We start from the raw sequence: 24,240 nt of genomic DNA, 5'->3' as shown, positions 1-24,240 counted from the left end.
CAAGACATCCATTTTCAGAGTTTCTTCTCAAAGCAGTGGATGGGAAAGGTCAACTTTAGTTTCAACAAACTGCCGCTGGAATTCTACTAGAAAATATGTTCATTAGGTCACTTGGCCACCACCACTACCATCAAGACCTCCCTAACATTCTACAAAGTGAAACAAATTGGAAGAGAATAATTTTAAAACACTGTTTCTCTGCATTAAAGCATTCTGTCTCTGTTTCAATCTTTTTAGTTAACACATACTCCTGTTCCACTTTTGATTTCTAAGCATTCACACTCTTTGGAGAGGCAGAAGAAAGAGTTATTACCCTGTGTACCAATATACCTGGAAAAATAAAAGTAACAAAAGCTCTGTGAAAACCTGGAAATGAACCACGTGAGTTCGAAAACATAAATGCCTTTGCACTGTTCATTATTATTTTCCTTGGGAACACTACTGTAAAGTTAGAGTCAAAACTCTGTGACATTAAGTTTGGTTTTAACCCCTTTTGCCTTTTCTTTTTTTATTCAAGTTCTTCACTTTTAATTCCTCTAATTGAGAAGCAGTAGTTTCCAGAAGGCTCCCAGCCAGTTTAAGAACAATAGATAGACCTCATGAGCTTTTAGAAAACAAAAAAGATTAAATTGTTGTATTATATATCTAGTCTGGAAAGAGGGCTTTTAGAAGCTGAATATAAATTTAGAGTAACTTTTCAATTTTAACAAGGGAAGTGGACTTGCATCTTTTGGTCAAAATCAAGCAAAAACTGAAGGATTAATTAAAAAAAATGCAAGACAGAAGGAATTAATTACTGCAAGCACATGTAATTGTTTCTGCCCTGTGGAATATGCAGCCATTAGAGCAGTTTAACAAGACCCTTTTGAGGGTGAAAACTAAAAACATAACCTTTCCATCGCAGCTTTTCCTCAAAACTGCTTCCTTTGAAGTGTACTTTTAGGCTGCAGGTTACTCCGCAGCTGGGAGCACGTTACATCTCCCAGAGCAGGTTAGCAGAGGGTCATTTTTCTAAAATTTCCTTCAGTGAGACTATTTTGGTCTTGCAGACCGACAGCTATTCATGCGCAGAAAGACAATTTGCTGGTGCCACTACCTTTTCAAAAGGCAACTACAGGGAAGCAATAAAGTTTAGCAACACCTCAGTTGAATTCAATATCCCGTGCACTCGGGGGCAAAAATCTGGAGTCAGGTTTGTCATGCATACGTGACACACCACACTGGGTGGCTGCCTCCCAAAGAAACGCTGGCAGCTGAAAACATCACGTTGTTTAATTACCTGTGTAAGGAACTGGCAGACTTTAAACCTCCTTTGTGTGACCCCCCCCCCCCCCCCCCCAAGATGCTACAATTTAATAAAGCTATTTCAGTTAAGTGCTTTCCATATTCAGACTTTGCCAGTGGCATCTTTGTTCTACACATTTTCTATACACTTTTCCTGTAGGATTATGATTTTTGTTGTCTTATAAGACCTAGAGAGTGGCAAATAGAGCAGAAATTCACAGAGATCTCCACCTAAGTTGTTTTGGACATTGTGTTATTATTATATGGTTTAATTATTGCATATGTTCTATTGCATATGTTCTTACCTACTCTCTGAGTGGCTCAGATATGTTAATAGGAGTTACAATGAAAAGAACAGTCAAATGTATTGGCCTTTGAAAAAGATAGTCACAATATAAGGCTAATTTTGGTGGATATTCATTAATGCAACTCTGATGCTACTGTGCACTGTGCTGAGTATACAGCCTGAGTATAATCCTCAGTATATCAGCCTCGTCACTGGAGTGGTAAAGATGGCATCTAGCTGGGCAAGAATATATCCACATGGGTCCTATTTTCAGCATCTCTAAATGTGAGGGCTTACGCACCTCTCCTGGCTCTCAGGCAGGAGAAAACCCTCTAACACTCATGCCAGTAGTTGGATATTTCCTCTCAGATATTGGGCTTGACCTGTTAACTACTTTTTTTTGGATCATTCATGTTTCCTATAAACACTCATAAGCCACTTTCTCCATCTGGCCTACCAGTTTCAAGAGTTTCAGGTCCTATCTTCACTTAAAATTGCCCACATGCAGATCAAAAAGAAGTCCAGTTACTAAAGATTAAGTGAGAACTCTCACTTTTAGGTGAAGTGACCTGGTTACTGTGGCAACCCTAAAGGATCCCTGAAGCGTCCTAATTTCTGCAGGAGTTGGAGGTGAGTAATGAAAGAAAGAGCAGGACTTGCCTAGTGTCTTATGAGCAAATACCACTTATTTTTTCAAGGCTGAAATCATAGAGTATTAGAGACCATATGTGAAAGCTTGAGCTGCTGCCCCTACAAGAATCTGAAGAAAACATTCCCCTCCCTCTCTCCCTTTCACTTAAACTCTTCTAAATGCAACTCTTTTGTGCTTTTTGAGAAATCAGAACTGCTGGTTACAACACATGCACGTGATCCTTTAAATGCTTGGGAGAAGCCAGACAGCTTCCTTGTGCAGATGATCCTCTTGCACATTCAGAGGCTCAAAGCCTACATGAATAAGAAGAAAACATTACACACCAATGACTGGAAACATTGTATCAGCAGAGCTTTTGCCTGACTTCTTTCATTTGAGTTACCTTCAAAGTGGTTCACAACACTGCAGAGCACTAAAGCAAATGCCCACTCCATTACGAAGCAAGGCACCCAGAGCAAAACACATGCAAGCAGAATCAGGAGTGACTGCTGCAGAAATGACATTACTTTCTGAGCACCTCCTGTACTTCAACCTCTTGTTTTTATTCACCCACAGGCACAGCTGCCTTTTCACTGTCTGTCTTTTCCCACTGAATTTATGAGATCTGTTTGCTTGCTGTAATCTGCTCTTACCTGTGAGGTTTTTGAAAGTCCATCTCTGTATGTACTGACTGGTTCAGCTGAGCCTGACCCTGGTAGGGGTCTTTGGGCTCTGTGCAGCACAGGTGAGCATCACTTCTGCCTTGCCTATCTGTCTGAAATACTGGCAGCAACGAGCAGCACTAGCCCTGGAATCCTCCCTTTCCTCTGCCTGCCTGGCTACAGAACCACTGCTCTGTCTCACTTCGTAATTCTTATTTTCAGGTGCTGATCCAAGCTGGGCCCTTGTGTCTCCCATTTGGTTTTGTTCCTGAATTGGTAATAAAAAGATTCAGAATCACAGTGGCACACTGTATTTTAAACAGCACTTCCTGGTGACTTCAGTGGAGGCTTTTGTGTAAAAACTGATGAGAACAGAAACTGCACAGACATCAAGATATGTGAGAATGAGTCCTAAATAATTAAGCCAATTGTATGCAAGATACTAAATACCTCTTGTGAGGCAAGGCTTTCCTTGTCAAGCATAAATCAAAGAGATCAGCTACTATTGTCATCTGGTCTCTCTGCAGTTCAGATTTGTATTTTACTCTACATTGTCTATTTTGCTTTAAAAGCTTTCTTGTTCAATGTTTTATCCAGCTGTCTACTTAAGATAGTGAAATATAAAAAAAGACACAAGCTATCTTATCACTGGTCACAGTGCTCTCTTCTCTTGTGCTCCACATTTCTTTCCTCCTGTTGTACTGGTACAACAACTTCTGGATCAGGAACTGATCCAATTAAAAAAAAAACCCACCAGGAAGAAATTGGTTGGCTTCTGGATTGGGCTCCCAAGGTAGCTGCACAACACAAAAGCAATATGGAGGCAGGAACTTGTAATCTGGGACAGAGAGAGGCAAGCGAGGGACGAATTTAGATATAGAGACAGACTTACAAATGGAGTTTCCACTACTGAATGCGAACACTTTCTTTTAAATCTCTTCCCAGACTCAATTATTAAGCAGGTTTCTTGAGATCTGCAGCACTTTTGGCACCCTAAGTTAGGCCAGTCTGCTGTGTGTGCCATATCACAGCTGCTGAACTAATGGTTTAATCCCTGCTCTATACTCACTGTCAATATATACAGGAGATGCAAAACAGAAAATGAACAAAACAAACTTAAATTTAAATTTGCTCCTTGTTTCACAGCATTTTGTACATCCCCTTTTTGCAATTTGCTGTACAGAAGCACTGTCTGTATTTCAGATCTTAACATATGGAAAGGAGGAGCAGTTTTATAACAGGAAAACTTCACTGTCCATTCAGAATCTGGCAGGAGTCTTGTAGGTGTATGTAATAATCCAGAGTACATTTTTAGTGCCAGTTATGTTTCACTTGGTGACTCTTTCAAACCACCAATGCTATGTTGGCACCAGTCTTAGTCTCAAAACAAATCTAGGAGCTCAGCTCATAGGCAGTTTCAGCCCATGACAACAGTTAAGTGCAACATCCTCACAAGCTTTTAATAGAGCCACCAGGAGTTATGTCACATGCCAGGCAAATGGGACCCAATCTGCTCAGTCTTTAACTAGGTCCCACCAGTGTTCTCCCTCTGGGACATTGTCAGAACTTGCTAATGCAAGTGTTAATAACTTTCTGCATTAACTACTGTCTTGGGAGTTTTTCCACCTTTTCCTCCCCCTTTACATTCCGCCCAAGAAACCCACTATTAATAGCAAGGAGGAACAGTCAAGTGGTTACAAGACAACAGTGGATCAGATTCTTATCATGCACTTTCATCCACTTCCAAAGGCTGATTATTCTTCAAAAAGACATTTTAGACATACACAGATCAAAATAATTACTTCAAAAGTTATATTAATAGATTTAATGAAGAGCTATCAAAGACATTTGAAAGGGTCCTAACAGTCACGATGAGCTGTACGTTGGCAGGGTTTTATGGAAAGAACAAAATGAGAGGCAGAAAAGGAACTGGTGGTATTCTCTAGACTGCCCACACTTGCCATACAGTCCACCAAGCTCTGTTGACTTTGCAGGTGATATGACACCTCGGGGGAGAGCTTGTGGTGTTCCATACTAAAAGTCCCGTTCATGTTTGCAGGAAAATTATTTATGGATCTTCCTCCAGCTACAGAGACTGTGCTAGTGGGATTTCTGAGGCCTTGTGTGGTGGGATGAGACATCCCACTGAACAGAATATAAAAGCTTGTCTAAACTGAAAAACTAGAAGTATTTATGAAGAGAGGGCAAAGACTTGGGCAGTGCACATTATTTTCTGCAGAAATTAGCAAATGCTTGGGGGAGATAAATAACCATGGATGCTATAAAAGATGAAAAAAATTAACTACTTTTCACCTGCAAGGGTCACCATACAACCTTTAGAATATCTAGATGCTACTTTCCCAGAAAACTATCCTTTTTAACCATACCATTCAATCCCAGCTCAGCCTGACCCAAAGAATATTGCAATGTCCTCCTCAAATCCCAAATCCACCCTCCAAAACTAGCTCAGAGCTTCTTCAAGTTCAGATCTTAGCCAAGTCCATCTCACACCCACATCATACATAGGGCAGGAAATTCCACCTGCACTGAAGTTTCCAAAGATGTTAGAATTTTGCATAACTCAGTACAAAAAACTAGGAACAGAGATTGCTATGATGCATTATTGTAGAAAAAGATCCTTAGTTATCTTCTTTCCTACCCTTTGGAGAGCTGAAAATTTATAGGGTCAAAGCAGTAAACTAAGCTGAGATGAACTCTTAGGTATTTCACACATTTTTTTCACCCTCCTGCCTTCCTTTTTTTTTCCCAACTCCAGTTTTTCACTTTGTCCATCAATACATTTTCAACAGCTGATTACAGATATTTATTGCAGGATGCTATCTGAGGATCCTACACAAAATCCCACCAGAGAGCAAGCAGTCAGTAAGACTAAATACCGAACAGACTGTTGATATGCCCAAGGGACTTGATGAAGGCTTGGTAGAAGGCAGCTGGGAGAAACTGTTGGTCCATTTTCAAGTGCTCAGTGCTACTAAACAGGAGGTGCTTGGTTGAGCAAGGAGCCCTAGGGACTGGCCCCCAAATGAAGTCCCATCCAGATGCTCAAAGTACAGTACATCTCCCAGGGTCTTACGGAAGACAATACCTATTCAAGAGCATAAGGAGCAAAAGGGAGGGAGAGAAGAGGAAACGTGTGCTGAGCATACACACAGGAGTAAGAAGAAAAGCACTGGCCGAGCTCCAGAAATTAAGATTTTGCCCCACTGAAGTAGGTAGGAGCTTTGCCACCATGGAGACAGACTTTTACCCAAAGTGAACAGTATTCTGGAAACATCGTCCCTCCAGACACACACTGTGGGAGCTCTTCTGGCTCTGAATAATCACTGGAAACACAGAAAGGGAAATTAAACCCAAACCAAGACAACAATACCAGAACGATTAATCAACAGACAAAAAGAATGCAACAATTAAGTGAAAAGTATTGCAGAAGTGGGTGGAAAGAAGAAGGCAACTCCTGGACCACTGGACTTTGTGAGGAATAATGAAGGATGCAAGGACTTGTGGTGCCGGGTGCAGGATGCCATGTCAAGACCGCACTGGAGCCTTGGAGTCTGCACAGGTTCAATAACAAAAGGAAGAAAACCTTCCAGAGCAGATTCAGCCTCGGAGTAGGCTTCATCACTAATGCTATATAAAGAGGCCAGAACCTAGCAACTTCAGCAAAGATTCCTAGGAGCAACCAGCGTCATCGCTTACAAATTCCCAGGCAGTCTAGTTCACAGAAAGGGCATGCTCAGCAAGCGCTGCAGTTGTGTAACTGAGGATTCTGGAAATGAGAAATACAATGCCTGAATACAATAAACAGACACAGTGCCTATAAAGTCCCATCTATTATGACAGCCATGACCCAGTTATTTAGCCTACATTTGCCCTCTGATTTAGTTAGCATTTTGGTTCATACCACAACTATATATAAGGTCCCTTTCACTGGCTTAAGAGTTCAGGCTGCCCAAGATGCCAAGTTCTACCTTTCACAGTGCCTGAACGCCCCAAATTCACAGAAGCTGACCGGAGAGACAAATTCCCATCACTGCTGGAACTCAGCCCTTAACTCCCAACCAAAGACCTCTTCTTTGCTGCAGCTCTGCTGCAAAAAGGGGCCAAATGGCTGCCTCTGGGAACTACTGCAAAACGCACCACTTTGGATGTGGTGGTGACAGCAGGTAAAGTTGCACATCTACCACTGATGAATATTGAAATATTGTATTCCCCTCTGAGATGAGATATCCAGATGAAGGTTCATGTCTAGATATCAACGATAAGTGAGTGACAAGAGCTAACCAAGCATCAAATCAGAGTTCCCTGAGTGACTGTGTGGCAACCACAGCATAGGCAGGCACATAGCCGGGATTGGGAAGTCCCAAGGTGCTTTGAGTTTTCCTCAGGACTCTTCTTTCCTCACAAAACAACTGGAAAGGCTTGCTTTTAGCAGTGGGTCCCCAGCCACCCCTGTGATGGCATGAGACTCACAACATTCACAGAACTCAGGCCTTCTTCTCCTGCTCTCTCTCAGGGGAAATAACCAGGGAAAAACCCTTTTCACAGTCCTTCCCCAGTCACGGCCAGTCTCTTCAGGTGATGGAGATCTGACACTCCATGGTTTGTTGTCTGTGTGCCAGGACAGACCACTGGTCTTGGTGTGAGTTCCTTGTCCACTGTCAGCCCTCAGGATTGTCCAGTCTTAGGGCCTATTGCCTGATGTTATTAAAGGTAAGGGGGCAAATGGATGGCAAGAGGGAAAACTGGAGCAACAAGGCAAAATAAAGCATCTCTGCAGGCTCTGCAGTACTTTGCTGGCTCAGAGCAAGTTTTTCACCCAGTTATCTAACTTAGCTGGCAATTTGGAAAGTGAATTAAAAATGTCTTTGTTCCTTCTGCAGACTCTGGAAACAAACCTGGAGGGAAAAGAGTGTCTGGAGAGTTACTGAGCTCTGATGCTCCTTGGCAGCCTCAATACCATTGTTACTCATGGTGAGAAACCAGCAGAGCTGCTTCTCAGTCTGACAAGATCGTGGGATGAAAAGCATGGACTGCCCATTGTGCTGGGCTTTGGACCAGGCTGCTGGCTTTTCCCAGCATGTGTCATGCAGCTGTGTGTGTGTGTAAAGGGCACATCACGGCCCTCCTTCCTAACCTTAACAGCAGACCTTGTAAAGGACAGTGGGGCAAGGATCACTATTTGTGAGAGGAGCTACTTGCTTCAGGAGTGCTAAGAGGGCACAGCTGAAAACAGTGTCTAGCACAGTTTTTATTACATTGTGGTACCATCTTTCCTTCATTGTTTAAAACAGCTTCAAATGCATTTAAAAAAAACAATCACTGGAAGGAATATCTTTTTTTGAACAGCTCTTGCCAGCACTCAAGGAGACCTGAGAAAGCTGAATGCCACCAGCTGACAGGCTGGCCATGGAGGATGGTTGGGCTTATTAACCTTGCTGCTCACCCCTTGCTGGATTCAGCACTTAGACCATAAAAGGGCCAAACCTTTAAAGAAAACTAGAACCTAATCCACAAAAGGAAGTTTAAAAATCTACTTCTGGGTCACCTGTGTCCAAGGTCACAAGTCCAGCATTTCCACAAGTTATTTTCACTGCCATGACGCTGGCTGCAATATCAGGGAAAATGTGATTATGAAGTCTTTCCACAGAGTAAGGAGACTAATGTAAAATCATTTCATCTTAGTTCCGTCATCTGTCTCCTATCTTTTAAACATCATATTACTACTTGTCTTCTTTTTCATGCCCAGGCCCATAGCAGTATCTAGAAATGGTTGAAAATGTATAGTTTTTCCAGAACCTACACTAACTCCATACACAAACCTATATTTTGTTACATTCTTCTACCTTCCTTCAACGTATATCTGATGGTACTAGTCTGGTTAATACAACAACTGGTATCAAACAGATAAATATTTTCTACTGATCTGCTATTTTACCTAAAAATGAGAATTTTAAGACTAGTACAATCCTCACTCGAAACAGCTGACAACATTCCTTTTAAACTGTCAGAAGCAGATTTGCAAGAGAGAACATAATTTTTAGGAACAGAGAGACATGAAGACATTTTGAGAATTACCCGTTCAAATGGTGTCCCTTTACACAAGTGAAAACTAAACACATTGAAACCATACAAAATTCTCCCTTTTTTTTTTTTTTGCACAAATTGGCAGTGTTATTTCACTGTGCTCCGGTTTTCAAGTACAGGAACTCTTGACCATCAATTCAGTACAGGAGAACACACGATATTTAAATTTACTTACCCCGTAGATTCCCCGCTGGGCTTAAACTACGGCCATTGCTCCAGCAAAACGCCCTCAAGAGATCAGTTTGTTATTGGGGTTTCTAAACATTTATTTCAGTGCAAATTCTGCCAGAAATTGGAACTTACTGCTTGTTGTGAAGTTAGCCTCCCCAGCCTGGGGAAAGGAGTCTACGTCTTGGATGACTTGTAGTACTCCCACAGTCCGTGCTGGGGGATCCAGGGCTACAGAGCTCTCGTTCACTGTTATGTCACTGGCTCCCGTTATCTGGTTGGTTGGTGGTCCTCCTATGGATGCTTCCAAGTCTGGAGGTATATCATCCATGCAATCTGCATTTGGCTAATGGGAGGAAAAAAAAGAAAATCGAGCTTCTACCTGATAAAAAGATTGAATTTACTTGTTCTCACTTATTTTGAGCTTTTCACTTTATTTCAGTACTGAAAACGGCAACATATAATGAATAAACACGCAGAGTTTGTCTGTTTTCATGTACTTAAAACAGTCTGTTGGAAGAGAGACCCAAAGTATGCCACGGAAATATTATTAAACTGTGTCACCTACAATTGCTAAACATTATTACTTATACTTTTAGAAGGGTTTGGAAAAGCGTACATTAAAAAAGTAACTCATTTATTGATATGATCTGCTCAACATAAGCAGATTGCTGAGTCAGATCACAAATGTAAACAGACAGCAGGAAGGGGAATGATTATCTTCTCCTGAAATATACATTTTATAGAGCCAATATCAGAGCTTCCCAGAATAAGAATCCAAGGGAGCTGCCTGTGGGTGCATCTATGTGTGGGCTGCAAAAATAAAAGCTAAAGCTGCTTGTAAGACAAGTTTCTAAACATCAAAAGATCATTTCCCTTGCTAATACTGTATTTCCTATAAAATAAAATTATGAGAAAAGAAACAGACAAGCAATTATGGGAATTTAAAGAGTATTATTCGATTCCTAGTCTTTCTTGCTATGTGATTTAGCAAGACCAATGACAGAGGGACATAGCAAGACTGAACTGTAATACACAGACACTTGGTTTAGTTAGGAAATGTAAAATTAAGTTATTCCCATTTATCTTTATTCTTCAGGAATCAGACAACTAATCTGGATCAGTCACTTAGGTTTCCTCTAACTTCAGTGGTTTGAGACAATATTGCTGTGGGATTCATCCCATAGCCCTAGGTATGAATTGCCCCCTCTGCTTTCCCTCTGCTCAGCACTAAGCAGAGACAGGGCTTAAGCTGCTAGACTGGAAATCCAGCTGCCAGCTGGCTAACGTCACAGGAGACGTACTCTCTTCAGTGGATCTGATTTTTTCTATGCTTAGTTCTCACATGCTAAGGCACTTTGGAAAATCTCACTACCTGCCTGTTTCCCATAGCAAGGCACCAAGAAACTAAGCAAAATATGATACAGCAAAGGCTTAAAGAGAGGCTTAACTTTAAGCACAAGAGAAATCTCTTTGAATTCAGGCACAGAAGGTTATCATATGCTTACATGTTTTTTCAGAAGGAGGAAATTTGCATGTTTTCTCTTTTTCACATATATTCCCTGTCTAATGGCTGCCACCTCATAAGTACTTTTGCACAAATGTTCCAAATGAAAAAGGTAGGCGATTTAAACAATCTTATATCCACAAACTGAAGTTTGGTATAAAAATTAGAATTGTTGCCTGGGTCCAGTCTAATCCACAAGCAGCAAGAACTCCTCAGAATTGGGATAAAGGCACATTCAGCTATACCAGGTTTTAATGAAACTCACTGAACCTGCACTTTTTAAAATGAAATACCAATCACTTATCTGCAGGACAGGGATCCAAAATTATTCCTTAGATGTAGCACTCTTAGCTATTATGAAAAAATGTTTTAGGAACTTCATTTTTAACTTAAATTTGCCTTTGGTGGCAGTGTACCTTAAAAAAAAAAAAAGCCTGTTTTTCTTTTCTATTACACAAAAAAGTATTTCAATTTTTTCCAGGGGATCAGTTGTTTGTCCTTTGCTCTGAAGCCAGTTATTCCTACAACGGGGTTTTATTACAAATTTTTAAATCTTTAAAAAGTGGGGATTATAATTGAAAGCCAAATCAAACACTGAAGATGTAAAAATAGTATTGCTTGATATAATTAATCCCTTTACTCCTGAATCATTTTAGTTGGAAAAAATGCCCCAAAGTAAGCAGCATGCTGTAAAACTAATGATATGAAATACTGATCAAAACACACCCCTCCCCCCCATTACAGCTTTTGCTGCCAGAGTGACCCAGATACATTTGCTAAGTTTAATTATATTGGTTTCACTCATTCCTTGCATGTAAGTGCTTTGAGAGCACAATTCCACTAAAGTCGAGGGAAGGTTTTGTATTGACTTCTGAGGGCTTGGCTAAGGCTCTTAGTGAATAGCTTCAAGTCACACAATCTGCTGCCAAAAATGCAGCTGACTGCATGTCCAGCAGATATTTGCAGAAAAGAGGGAGAAGCAGGGGGAAACTATTTTATGTGATATGATCATCCCAATAGCAATGTAGTGCTATTTAAAGTGAAAGACACTTTAACTGATAATCCATTTCAAATATTACAGCTGAAAGAAGTGTAGTCTGAGCTGGATTCACCAGCAAAGAGGGAGTGGAAAAGGTTAGGCCAACCATTTGCTGATAAATAGTTAATAATCCTCCAGAGCTGCAGAATGCCACAGAGGAAAGTTTGGGTGCTCAGCTAGCATGAAAAGGAGTGCAGGCATTTGGGTGTCTCACAGCTGCCTGGGGAATCTGGGTTTAGGGCAGATAATATTTGAAGTCTCTGTTACAAAGTAAATGGAGAGTTTAGATGTGAACTGAATTGAAACATTTAGGTATTTGGATTTTAACCAATCCCTTCCTGGAAAATCCCAAGTCTTCCTGAGAAATGAAGCATAATATATCCACAGTTACACAAGCCAGGTCTTTAATAACAACCATAGGACAAACATGCTGCTGGCAGGAAAAAAACACCATAGCCCTGCCTGTGATAAGATTTCCTTATTCCTCCCATTGTAAAAGTCTGGAAAAGGACTGGGGCAAATTTGCACTCAAGTCTCCCATCAGAGACTGGTGCCTGCCTAACACTGCTTTTCTGGGAGTGGAAATTTCACCTGAGACGGCTCAGCAAGACTCAAGAATGTGGTTAGGGAGACATTTTGCTTTATCCACTCTACAGAAATGTTTGCCACTTCTCACTGAGAAGCCTTAGAGCTTTACAGGTACTTTGAGGGAATATCTCTTCCCACAGCAGCCTACAGACATCTGGCTAAGCAATGAGCCTCTAAAAACATCAGCTCACGTGTGCTGATAGAGACTGGTGGCTTATCCAGTACCAACACCTACAACTACACTCACCAAAGAGAAGTGGGCTTTGCCCAGTGCCTGCAAGCTCTCAGCTGGTGCTGGGCAGCAAGAAGGGTGAGGACACACAATTTCTGTGCAGGTGGAGGACAGGTCCTGCGAGCTGAGCAGGAGCAGAGACAGCAGGGCAGGAGCTTGGAAGGACAGAGTTTGGGCAGGAGGGGTTATGCAGAGGAGAAGCAGGAGAGGGAGAAGCAGGGTTTGAGGTGTATTTCAGGAAGAGAAGACAGAGAAAAGAGAGGAAGAGGAGCAACTGATAGCAGTATAGGATTTTTTAACCCTCAGGCTACCAGATGCTTTCAGACTTCCACTTCCTTCGCTGTCACTCAGAGGACACCTGGCACAAAGGCTCTGCTCCAAGTTCCCATGGACAATAGCTCCTACTGAAAGTCACCTCGAGGGGTAAGGCTCTCTTACGTTTCCTTCATGAACCTAACTGATGATCCATGCAGGTGGGAGCCACTATGCTTCCTCCAAAAGATGTAGGGGGCTGTTTTTCGGTTTGCTGTCTTAGAACAACCTAAGGAAATTTTTACGGAAATTTTTACAGAAATTCACACAATAAAATCCCCTAAACAAACTTTGCTAGTGAACATTAACATATAAGTGTTTTATTTTTAGTATTAAGGCAGACCAACACTAAGGCTGATTTGGAAAACTTAATTTGAACCAGTTGTTCATGTATGTTACAGCAGTGTCTTTAATTACACGCCCAGTACAATTACTTCCACAGAAACTCCATGCAGAAAGCTCTCAGTGATGGATGCAGAATGGATCTCCTTTCTGCTACACTGTACAGAGAGAACAGGGAGCTGTGAGAAGAGAAATGAGGGCTGAGGAAACTGAATGGCACTTTAATTATTCCTGGGAATTAGGTTCTATACCTGCCACTACAGAGCTGTTCGTATATAGTAAAGGCCAGTCATGTAAAACAAAACCTCTACAGATGGCCTCTGGGCATGTTTTCCCTTCCCCTTGCTGTGCCCAGCCTCAGACAGCCTGTGGACATGCTTAGCCTTCAGTAGCTGTCAGTGAAGCCAGTGAGAGCCGTATTCTGGATGTAAATTCTCACAGCACTAAACTTTCTGGAAGCCTCTGACATCTCACTGCAGGCCTCCAAAACCCAGTGGCCTGATTTGCCTTATATCTCCTGATTATAAAGCCTGATAAAGAGCACCTTAATGAACTGCTTGGGCAAAAATGTGAATGGATCGGTGTGAGTGCAGAAATGGTGTGGAAGCCATGGAACAACACACTGGGTATGGAGAGGAGCTGTCAGAATCCTGGATAACTGCTCACTGGCAGGCCTGTGAACTGAGACATGGAACCTTGGGAAAAAATTCTGTATTTAAGCCTAGGTGCAGAGATGCTGAATGGCTGAGCTAGCCTTCATTCTGGCCTTTCATCTCAAAAACTGATTGAACAGTTGTATCATCTTTCAATATCCTAAACACAATATACACATTTAGCAGAAAAAGTAGCCGAGCTGTAATGACATGTTACCCCAACTACAATGCTCTACTTCATTTGTCCCATTGCATGTTTTTATTTTGGATTGTATTAGGTTGATTAACATTTCTGCCCACTTCAGCAAAAACATACTTCATCACTTGCTGTGGACCCTCTTCTGCAGCAACTTGCTTCCTAGTCTCCATGAAAATGAACTCCGGGGAAACGGCTGGATCAGCTCCCCCGGGATGTTCACGTGAGCTCTTTTACTTTATATAGCTCTTCCATATGGGAACTGGCACGTCACCATCTCTAACTTGGGAGGGTATTTACAGCACCTGTTAATTCATCGACTGGTGGTGTTACAGCATTGAACTTCAGTGTCACGTGGCAAGTCTTGCACAGGGGGAGAGAGTGACTCACTCCTTCCTAGAGAAGCCCCTGAGCTCTGTGATAGCTCCAGCCGGGGAACTGTATGGCAAACAGGACATGCACTATGTGAATGCAAACATGCAACTTAAAAAGATCAATTGCTTTGGCAGCTTCTAACCACAGTTGAATATTTCAAATAACAAAGAGCTTAACAATTTTTTGTATGTCATGTGGCCCGCCATGGGAGAAATGCCTCTTAATTGGAATTAGGAGTACAGATCTTGCTCTAGATAGACTTTAAGAGAAATCTGACAGAAAGAAGATTTGGTTTCCCAGAATGAGCAATTAGTTGTCCTTGACCAGTACAGCAGAGAAAATTTTATTTGCAGGCTTCTTCTTTGAGATTGGAACTGAGAGCATGATTAAAAAAAATAAATCCAGTCCTGATTTAAAACACAAGCAAAAGCTGTGTGAAAGAACCTATAAATCCACTAAAACACCAGTGAACAATCTTCTGCTCCACGAAGCAGGCAACCCCAGACACACAAATGCCAACACCCAACCAACCCCCAAACACACACTCTTCCTTGCTAATAGAAGTGGGGCGCAGGAGAGAGGCAGAGTCAGACATTGCGCCTTGTACATCCCTTAATAAATCAGTTAATAAATCAATAACATGGCAAAAAGAGTAGGATGGGAACAGACAGGGGAAGGGCTAAGGATATAACCAAGCAGCTGGTGTTTCCCTCCTGCCCCAACCAGCTGCTCTGTGATGTGCTTACCGGAATCCCTAGAGCTTTTAGAATGTTCATTTTACACATCGGGCAGGTACGATGGTCTAGCAGCCAGGGATCCACACAGGACTTGTGGAAAAGATGCCTGCAAGGAAAACCAGGATAGCTTAATTCAAATGCACCACAGCACAATTTACCACTTAGTACCAGATGATTCTGAATTCAGTAAAGAGTTTGCAGTTTGTGACCTCTGTAAAGACTGCAAAACTAGATCCTATGCACACAAGACTTAGATTGTTCCTTCAGAATCTCAAGCACAAGTGCACATTTAAATGTGTTTGGAATAGAAGACATGCATAATTAGAGAACTAGGGAAAATACACAAAATGCATCAGCAAATCCCATATTCTTTAAACATTAAAGGTTGTCAGTAAATAAAAGCTGCTTGCTGGTAAAGGTAAAAATCATGTTAGTATTTCTTGATGTTTCTACAGACAAACCTGATTACACCTGATAACCTAAATGTGAAGCCACTGAGTATAGTATTTTTCAGGACAGGGGCACAGGCAAATAAACTGAATTAAAAAAAAAGATACTTTTAATTTAAACAGAAAAGCCAGCATGAAGCTTGTTAACACATTCTCCCTGACCTTCCTGCTCTTTAGAAGCTGCCCATCAGAGAGAGCTCCTACACAATGCCAGCCCTGAAGGAGTTGTTTCTAATACTGTTCTAGGTCTGAAGTGACTGCTAAGCAGCTACCTGAGCCTTGTAGCTGCTGTGCACCCCTTTTCTTAGACAGTATTCAGGTGGAGGAGCTGGAAGTTTCTTCTCTAGCATTGCCTGACACAAACTGATATTGATATTATTAAATATCAATATTAAATATCAATATTGATATCATTAAATATGGATTCTATTAAATATAGATATATTCAGTGCTCGTACCTGACTGACAGATTGCATTCTTTCTTGTGAGCATATTCTGTTACTAGGAATACTAGGAAACGTGTCTTCACCAAGAGGGTGGTCAGACATGGGAACAGGTTGCCCAGGGAAGTGGTGGAATCACCATCCCTGGAGATATTTAAAGAGTTGTGGATGTGGCACTTGGGAACATGGTTGAGTGGTGGACTTTGCAGTGCTGGCTTATGTTTGGACTTGATACCCTACAGTCTTTTGCAACCTAAACAGTTCTGATTCTAAGGCTCTGCCTGGACCGTGGCACATACCAGCCTCTACAAGGAAATGGTACCTCTGAGAAAGCCAGAATCACTTAATGTACCAAAATAATGTTAAATATTTAAGTGCTACTTATTCAGCTGAAGGGGTCAGCAGATGTATTATGGTGGAGCTTCTCTCACACAACAGGATGCACTTTCAGCTTGATGGAAGATACTGAAGTGCACTTTCACCAATACTGGTTTGTAACTCCAGCCCTTACTAACATGCTATTGGCCAACAGAGCAGCTGTTTGGCTTCTGAGAGGGCTGCAGTCCTAAGTAATACTAGAAATTCAAAGTCAAAACTGTGTGAAATCTCATAATCTTATTCTTTTCACCACAGTGGTTTTTTTTCTCACTACTTCTAGAAAAAAAAAGGATCCTTTGGGAATCAGAGCTACATTGCACATTATCACATTCCTCTGCTTGGTATCACTTCACATAACCATGGGAAGGGCAAATCTGTTCTTGGGAGTTCGATCCAGTCTAATTATATGAGTTGGCTGCAATACCGAACTTGGTCAAACCTCGTCTGGCCCTGTTTGTCAACATGATTAATGCAAATGAAGCATCATGAAGTTTAAACTTGAAGTTTAAACCATTTCTTTACTAAGGCTACTAAAGATTAGAGCTGTCCTTCCAAACAAGACCTGACTCAATGGATAACAACACATCGTACCAGATTTTGGTCTCTGTCCTGCTTAAGAATTCCTTCCTTTTATCTTAGGAGGGACATATTAAGCACATCATCAGATAAGCATTCTGAATAGGGGAAAGCGTACAGTTCTCAGGCATGTGTAAGTTTACATTTAAAAGTCTGACCAACAGAATTTCTTGGGTGTGTTAATTCATGGAGGGTACTGAAAGTCAATGTCTTGCCTTTCAGCTATTTGAAATAATTATGAAATTCTTGATAGTGATTGGTTTTCTTTAACTATATAATCAAATTAATAAACAAGCACGTTTATTGGCAAACATCTGAAGCATATCTGTGCCAAAATAATCCATGCATTTACAAAATCTGAGATATTTATTCTCTCAGAAAAAACTCCAGATTTCCCAAATCTGTTTTGGATAAAAAAACCCATAATTTCTATTAAGACATTTTACCACAGACTAGAAAATCCCTTTTTGTTTTCAAGTTCCAGCTTTGAAAGCCTCAGTCAAACTGGGGTTCGTTTTGCAGAATTTCGTGATGTTTGTTCATCACCAAAAGCTTGGAACTTTTGTGACTTAAAGACTTCAAAAACTGAAGTTCAGTGCTCCTGAAGTTGGCTTCAAAAACAATATTCTAAAATAAACCCTAACAATGCCAAGCAATTTAAATACATGACAGATTGTGTCACTTTGCAATTCTCAATACTAATGTAGCACAGTCTATTATGAATCTACTAATTTCAGATTTAGTATGCACAACAGAAGGAACTTGATTTGACAGAAATCTATAGAAAAATGGAATGTTATTGAAAATCAGGCAAAGATTTGCCTTTTAAAATTTTTGTACTGCATTATACAATTAGAGCTTTTATAATACCTATTTAGAACATGTAAACATTTGTGAAGAGAAGCACGGGGGTAGGCTTTGCAGATTTGGATTTGAAAGTTTATTTTCTTTGTTATTAGCTATAGCACTATGTACATGCTTATGGCTTTTAACAAATTGTCAATTGTTTTATGTCCTGATCAGTCCATTATTCAAATTCAAGGAGAACAAGGTAAGATGAGAGAGCAACTGCAGTATTTCACCATCACATGGTAAGATAAAGATGTAAAAAGATCAACTGCAACAAAAATCCTTCTCCCTTTGCAGTTCTGGCTGATGCAAGTTTTAAACGGAAGGAGAAGACAGAGGCATCACGGATGAGTTCAGAAGTAATGACCCATACAGGGAGACACTAAGAGAGAGATGTTCCAGGCACAGGCTTGGGATATGGCTTTGACAATCAAAGCCAAACCTAGAAAAGAAACCATGGGGTTTTTTCCCTATTGTGAGGAACCACATGTATTGCAAAACTGTGTTGATTGGGATGGGTTGAAAAGTTTCTCAAAAGAACTGTAATTGATTAGTTGACAGAGAGGAAGGCGAGGAGATGTTGCAACAACGTCATACAAAAAGGCTTTCATAAGGGGAAAGGAAACAACTGCTCTTCCCTCTCCTAGGGATAAGAGGCACAATGATGAGTTTAAACTGCAGCGAGATCCAGGCTACACAATAAGAAAGGTTTCACCACAGCCAGGGTAACAAAGCACTGCAATAAATTATCAGGGGAATTTGCAGAGTCTTCATCCTGGGAGACTGCAGAGTGTGTTGGAAAAATCTCCCAAGAACGACACGTGCGTGCCAGAGTCCCTGTGCTGTTCCAGAGGTGGCAGCCTCCTGGGATCCCTCCTGCACTCTTCTGTGACTGCACACAGCTCACAGAGCACAAAGAAAAAGAATCTGAAAATCCCCAAGCACTCCATTTACTGTTATCTAAATAGCACTTCATGTTTTTTAAACTGGTGATTACTTTTGTTTGAAATGTATTTACACTTTCTTTCAAGCTGCAATTTTAATCACCCAAGAAAAAAAAAAAGGTCATGTTGAGCTCAGCCTCAAATTATAATGATGACTGTAGTAAAACTATTGTAAAGCTTTCAGCTTGCCAACAATTTTGAGAAGCTTTTTTTCCAGGTTAGGGGAAACTGTTCTCCTCCTGTCTTCCACTCCTAGTCTCATCTATGCAGAGAGAGGTACATCCCTAGGGACCCTCAGTAAGAGCATCAGTTGCCTGGATTAGACATAGGGCTAAAGCAGGGGATTAAGAAGGGTTTTGATGAGAGACTGAGCAGCACTGTAGTATCCAACAAGATGGTTTGAGCTTTTAGGGGTGCATCCAGGGTATTATTTGTTTATTTTGACATAAAAGGAAGGATAAAAGAAGATGACGATGAGGGTGAGAGGAAGGAATCAAAGGAAAGAATGCGTGCTATGAAATAATTTTCAAAGGAAACTAATTAAAAGAGAAAGCAGGAGTGAAGCAGACTGAAATCACAGTTGTTCATAGAGTGAAGGTTCAGGGGAAGAGAATGAGCTGGAATGGGGTCAGAGAGTGTGTTTATTAGTGAGAGAAATGAAACAGCCAAAAAAAAGCTTATAAGGAACTCAGCAGAGATAATGTTGAAAGAAATGTCTTGCCTCTCTGTAGAAGTTTAGTAAAGTTAGTAGAAGGTTAGTAAAAGGCACACACTGGGGGCAGCAGCACCAGTAACTTCTCCAAAGCTAGAGCAGAAAAGGCAACATCATTTTGAAGCTGGAGATGGAGGACAAGCAGAATGAACCAGGGCTGTGACAAGAGATGTCACTCTGGGAACAACGAACTTGGTTACATTTGATCGTGTGTCAGTGCCCTCAAAGACAACTTCAGTGATGTTTGCTACCATTAAACATAAAACCAGCTGCAAGTCAACACTTTTTGCTTTTTTTTTTTACCAAGTGTCATTCCTTATTTATTTAATACACTCTGCAGAGTGAAGTTTATTAATACAGTCAGTTGTGGGAGCTGCCTGAAGAGGACAGAGAGGAAGAAGCACGAGTTCACTGGAATTCTCCTCTGAGCTTTTCAGAGTGGGGTACATAACAACAGGCTATCCCAGTGCCAGCAGAAAAGAGGACTGTTTGGGCAAACAGCCTAAGTCCTAGTAAACATGTAGCTATTTGACTTCAGAGCTCACCCACTGCAGTACTGGCAGGTGGACTTTTGGTACCAATTTCTTAGGAGATTCAGGCTCTTAAAAAGTCTTAAAGAGTCTTAAAGAGAAATCTCAAGACACACAGGGCTTTATGAAGAGTGTGCCTGCCAGCAGTGGCTTTCCCAGTACCACCTGCAGTACAGGGCAGCACCTTTCATGTGCAACTCCTGGGGTATATTCTCCTTTGCAGATAAAACCTTCTACATCTCTGATAGAAACACCAAGGTTAGCCAGCACTCGTGTCATATGGTGCTGGCTTCTGTAAGCTTGGTGACATTCCAGTCTCTTATTAAACAGCAGTCTAATGATGTTCCCACATTAAGAAACTGCACACAGTTTAACTGAGGAAGCTGGAGGAAGAAAACTACAGAGTCTCTAGGTCTTTATCAAGATATAACACACTCCTACTCACTTCACAGAGACAGAAATTAATCTTTTTTTTTTTTCTTTTTTTTTTTTAATGAGGAGACAAGACTGTCAACAGCAGAAAGAGTCATGACTACCATTTCATGCTTCAGAAGTTCAAACACATGAGAACACGCAAAACACTGCCCTCACAACTTGTGTAGCTGGAAAGCCAGGGTTTGTGAAGTAGCTGATTGAGAAAGATGAGTTTTTATAATTCCAGACTGCTGAGGCTCAAACTGTGAGTATTTTACAAGACAGTTCTGCGGCTTCTACCCTTTCAGCGTGAGTCATTTTCTAGGCGACCTTTTAAGTCAGCCAAGAATTGAACACCACCTGTTAACTATGTGTTTCCTATCCACTCTGCTTGACTCAACATTGTGCATGACAAAGTCTTATTGCATTATGAGGTGACACACAAGTGAAAGCTAAAGCTTAGACATATTTTAAGATGTTGTATAACTACCTCCAAACACTGCCTGTCTCTTAACATGCAAAATTTCCAAGCTTTATTCTGCTTCTATGCAAACAGGCTTGATGTCAAACCAAGGTCCATATTTTCTGGTAATTTCTCACTGTTCTGTATTTCTGCTTCACGAGATGATGTGTTTGTGTTTGTTTGTAAAACAAAAAAAGAGTTCACATGTGACTTGTCATTGTGGGGAATTTACAGTAGGTCAAATTTATGATTAATCTGTTGCTTTTTGTTTGCCACTTAGAGATGACAGTAAACAGATTTAATGAGTTGCATGAACAAACAGAAATGGACAGCTTGTAACATTCAAATATCTACTAGGGAACAACATAGCAGGAAAACAAACAAGTATTTTGGTTTCTCAAGCCAGTGAATGTCATGCAGGAGAAGGAAGAAGCTCTACTAAAAAAATAAAAACCTCTGCTCTGTATGTACAGCACTTAAGATTCTTATACCTAGGGAAATCAAACACTTGCTGTTGCTCTCCTGGAGGAACCAGCGTTCCTAGGAAACTTCCTAAGAAATTGATTTCCTTAGAGAAATCCTTCATGTCACTTCACAGATGACAATACAACAGCACAAAGACAAATACAGCTGTTAGGGGCGGCAAGAGGCTCTGCTCCTGTTTCACATCACTGCGAGTGTAAGTTCTGCACAGGGCACGCTCACACGAGGGGGAAAAAGGAGAAAGAATAAACTGAAAAGCTCTTCTTCCCTCCTTGCTTTACTGTTTCTACTCAGCATATCTCTTTTTATGACTGGGGATTTTTTTGACAAAATCAGCCCTTTCTTAGTGCCTCAACATGGCCCAGGACAGCAAAAGAAGTAGCTCCATGGGGAGCAGGAGCCTGCTCTACCCCTGTCTGCTGTGGCCAGGCCTCACCTTGAAGTCAGAAGCAAATTCTCCTAAGGCATTTATTCTGGACTGATTAAGAAAAAAAGTGAGGAAAACAGAGGAATCAAAACCTTTAGCATAAAAATCCTACCAAAGACCTCTGTAATAGGTCCAGATCAGACAAAATTTCTGACTGTCATACTAAACCCTGAAGGTCTCACCACCATTAATACCTGGTTCACTTCATGCTGAATAAAGAGGCATTTCAGATATCTTTAACAACAGATTTTGAATAGATCCAAATAATAAACTCACCCTTCCCTTTCCTCCCCCAGCTCTCAGGTAATCTCATCAGCGTGAAACTGTGAGAACAGAGCCTGTCTTGAAGTAGAGAGATTATTAGAGCTAAAGCAACTTCAACTTACCTGCAAGGCAATATCCTGACAACATCATTGGGCTTGTAGCCTTCAATACAAACAGCACAGTTATCAAAGTCTGGCTCAGTTTCCTACAGGAAAGAGAACATTCATAATTTTCTTTTTTTTTTTAATTTTTGTTAGCTAATCTCTCCATACAAGAGCCTATGTGACAAAGTAAAACAGTCACTGAAGTAGACTGCAAATCCAGTAAATGCATTTCAAGACCAGCAAGTCAGATTTTCCAATATGTTTCCAGCTAGAAACTTGTGCTGGGAAGCATGTAGATTTAGTTAGCATGTTTTAACTTCAAGGATTTTTTGCATCTTTATTGAATCACCCTCTCTACTCCGTTCCCCACATAACTTGCTTACCAACATTCCTCCTCCACCTGAAGGACACAGTAGCTAAATAAGCAATTGCCATTTCTGTTCTGCCTCATTGTCCCAGAGGTCTGAAAGAATCCTCAGCACAGAGTTTCATTTAGTAACAAGCATTTTGAAAAATTACCTTGTCACCTTTCCTGATCGTCCTGACTTGCAGCTTGCTGATTGCTTTCTTTGCAGCATCTCCAAGCCGGCGCTGTAATACAAAATTTGATCTTACGAAAAGAGCAACTCTTCATGCAGAAACCATCACTTTTTCTCCCTACCCTTCTTAATAATTGCAAATGACTGTACATGGAACAGGAGAGTGTATAAATATAAACATAATAATTCATAATAAGACCACAGTAGGTGTTCTAGGCTTGCTGGTAACCCAGAGCAGATGAGGCCAAACTACTCTGATAGAGTTCCAGTGGAGATTGCATGTGAGCCCCTCTTGGCACTACACTACAGCAGTGAATAGCAACAGATGTAACAACTCCACTATTTGGGTATCCTACTTCTTCCCTCTCTTTTTTTAATGACACTTAAAAAAAAAATACTGGGCAGTAAGCAGAGTGAACACTGAACTTTTTTCATACATTGTTTCATTGCTAGTTCATGATCTTCAGCAAGATGTCAGACCTGAAAGTGAGCTGTTAATTTGTTAACCACAAAACCTGTGAAAAGTCTCTCCTGTTCTTTTTTCCTGCAATACAGAGTTGCCTACTTTACAAAAGCAATGCAAAGTATAAAAATGAGGATAAAGCATCTGCAGTTTACTTGCAGGTAAAGCACTATATTGCCCTGCAGTAACATCCTATCCATACATAACCATTTGCTCATTCTTCCCCTTTCTATCTTTCCCTCCAGTAGACCATAAATTGGTTACCATGTGACATTTTTGACTGTTCTCCCATATTTCCAAAACATCATTACTGTGCTAGCAGGGTCACAGCCACTCAGGATTAAAGTATGTAATAACAGCCTGATGCAAAACACCCTGTTCTCAGATGCTGAAGATGGACGTGTCTGCCCCTTGCAAGAGGCTGTGAACATTGCAGGGCAGTTCATACAACCACTGCTCAGGGGCCCTGTGCTATGGAGCTTGTGCCTGTATCAGTGCTCCAAGGACTTGGCTGCTCACTTGTGCTAACCCATCAACAAGGCCATCTGGAGACAGACTCACAGGCTGGAAAAGTCTTTGAGGGGTCATGTACTCCCAACCGCCCCCTGCTCAAGGCTGGGTCAACTTCAAAGTCAGAGCTGTGTTCAGTCAAGTTTTGAATATCTCCAGGAAGGGAGATTTCACAACCTCTGTGCATAATTTGTTCCAGCGCTTAACCAATCTCAGTCTTTTTTCTTTTCTAAACATACTAATGGAATTTCCCTTGCTGTAATTTGTGACCATCAATGTGCACCTCCAAGATGAGGTTGATTCTGACTCCCCTCCGATCACCCGTTATGCAGCTGAAGGTTGGAAACAGACTCTCTCCTCCTCTGCTCCCCTCCCAGCTTAGCAAGCCAAGCTCCCTTCACCTCTCCTCAGATGCCATGAGCTCCTGTCCCCAGATCATAGTGGTGACCCTCCTCCTGGTCACTTCCCACTTTTTTCATGCCTCTGTCATACAGTTCCAGGCAGCAACACCTACTCCAATGTCTTCTTGTCAGCTTTGTAACAGTTCATAATACAGCACATCCCAATTTGCCACC

The 24,240-nt window shown here is 41.2% G+C and overlaps 1 protein-coding gene across 1 annotated transcript in view; it reads right to left on the bottom strand.

The window, feature by feature from the left end:
• The window catches only part of RNF150 (ring finger protein 150), a 116,615-nt gene that overhangs the window by 18,403 nt on the left and 73,972 nt on the right, over positions 1-24,240 (bottom strand). Inside the window, exons 3-6 of the mRNA XM_027698849.1 lie at positions 22,673-22,744; positions 22,172-22,254; positions 15,127-15,223; positions 9,272-9,482 (exon numbers count right to left, since the gene is read on the bottom strand). Of these exons, the coding sequence (XP_027554650.1) occupies positions 9,272-9,482; positions 15,127-15,223; positions 22,172-22,254; positions 22,673-22,744 (463 nt within the window). The remainder of the gene's footprint in view (positions 1-9,271; positions 9,483-15,126; positions 15,224-22,171; positions 22,255-22,672; positions 22,745-24,240) is intronic.

The sequence above is a fragment of the Neopelma chrysocephalum genome, unplaced genomic scaffold, assembly GCF_003984885.1.
Source record: "Neopelma chrysocephalum unplaced genomic scaffold, ASM398488v2 Primary Assembly neopelma1_133, whole genome shotgun sequence".
NCBI classification, from domain to species: Eukaryota; Metazoa; Chordata; class Aves; order Passeriformes; family Pipridae; genus Neopelma; species Neopelma chrysocephalum.
This window is presented reverse-complemented; position numbering and strand designations above follow the sequence as displayed.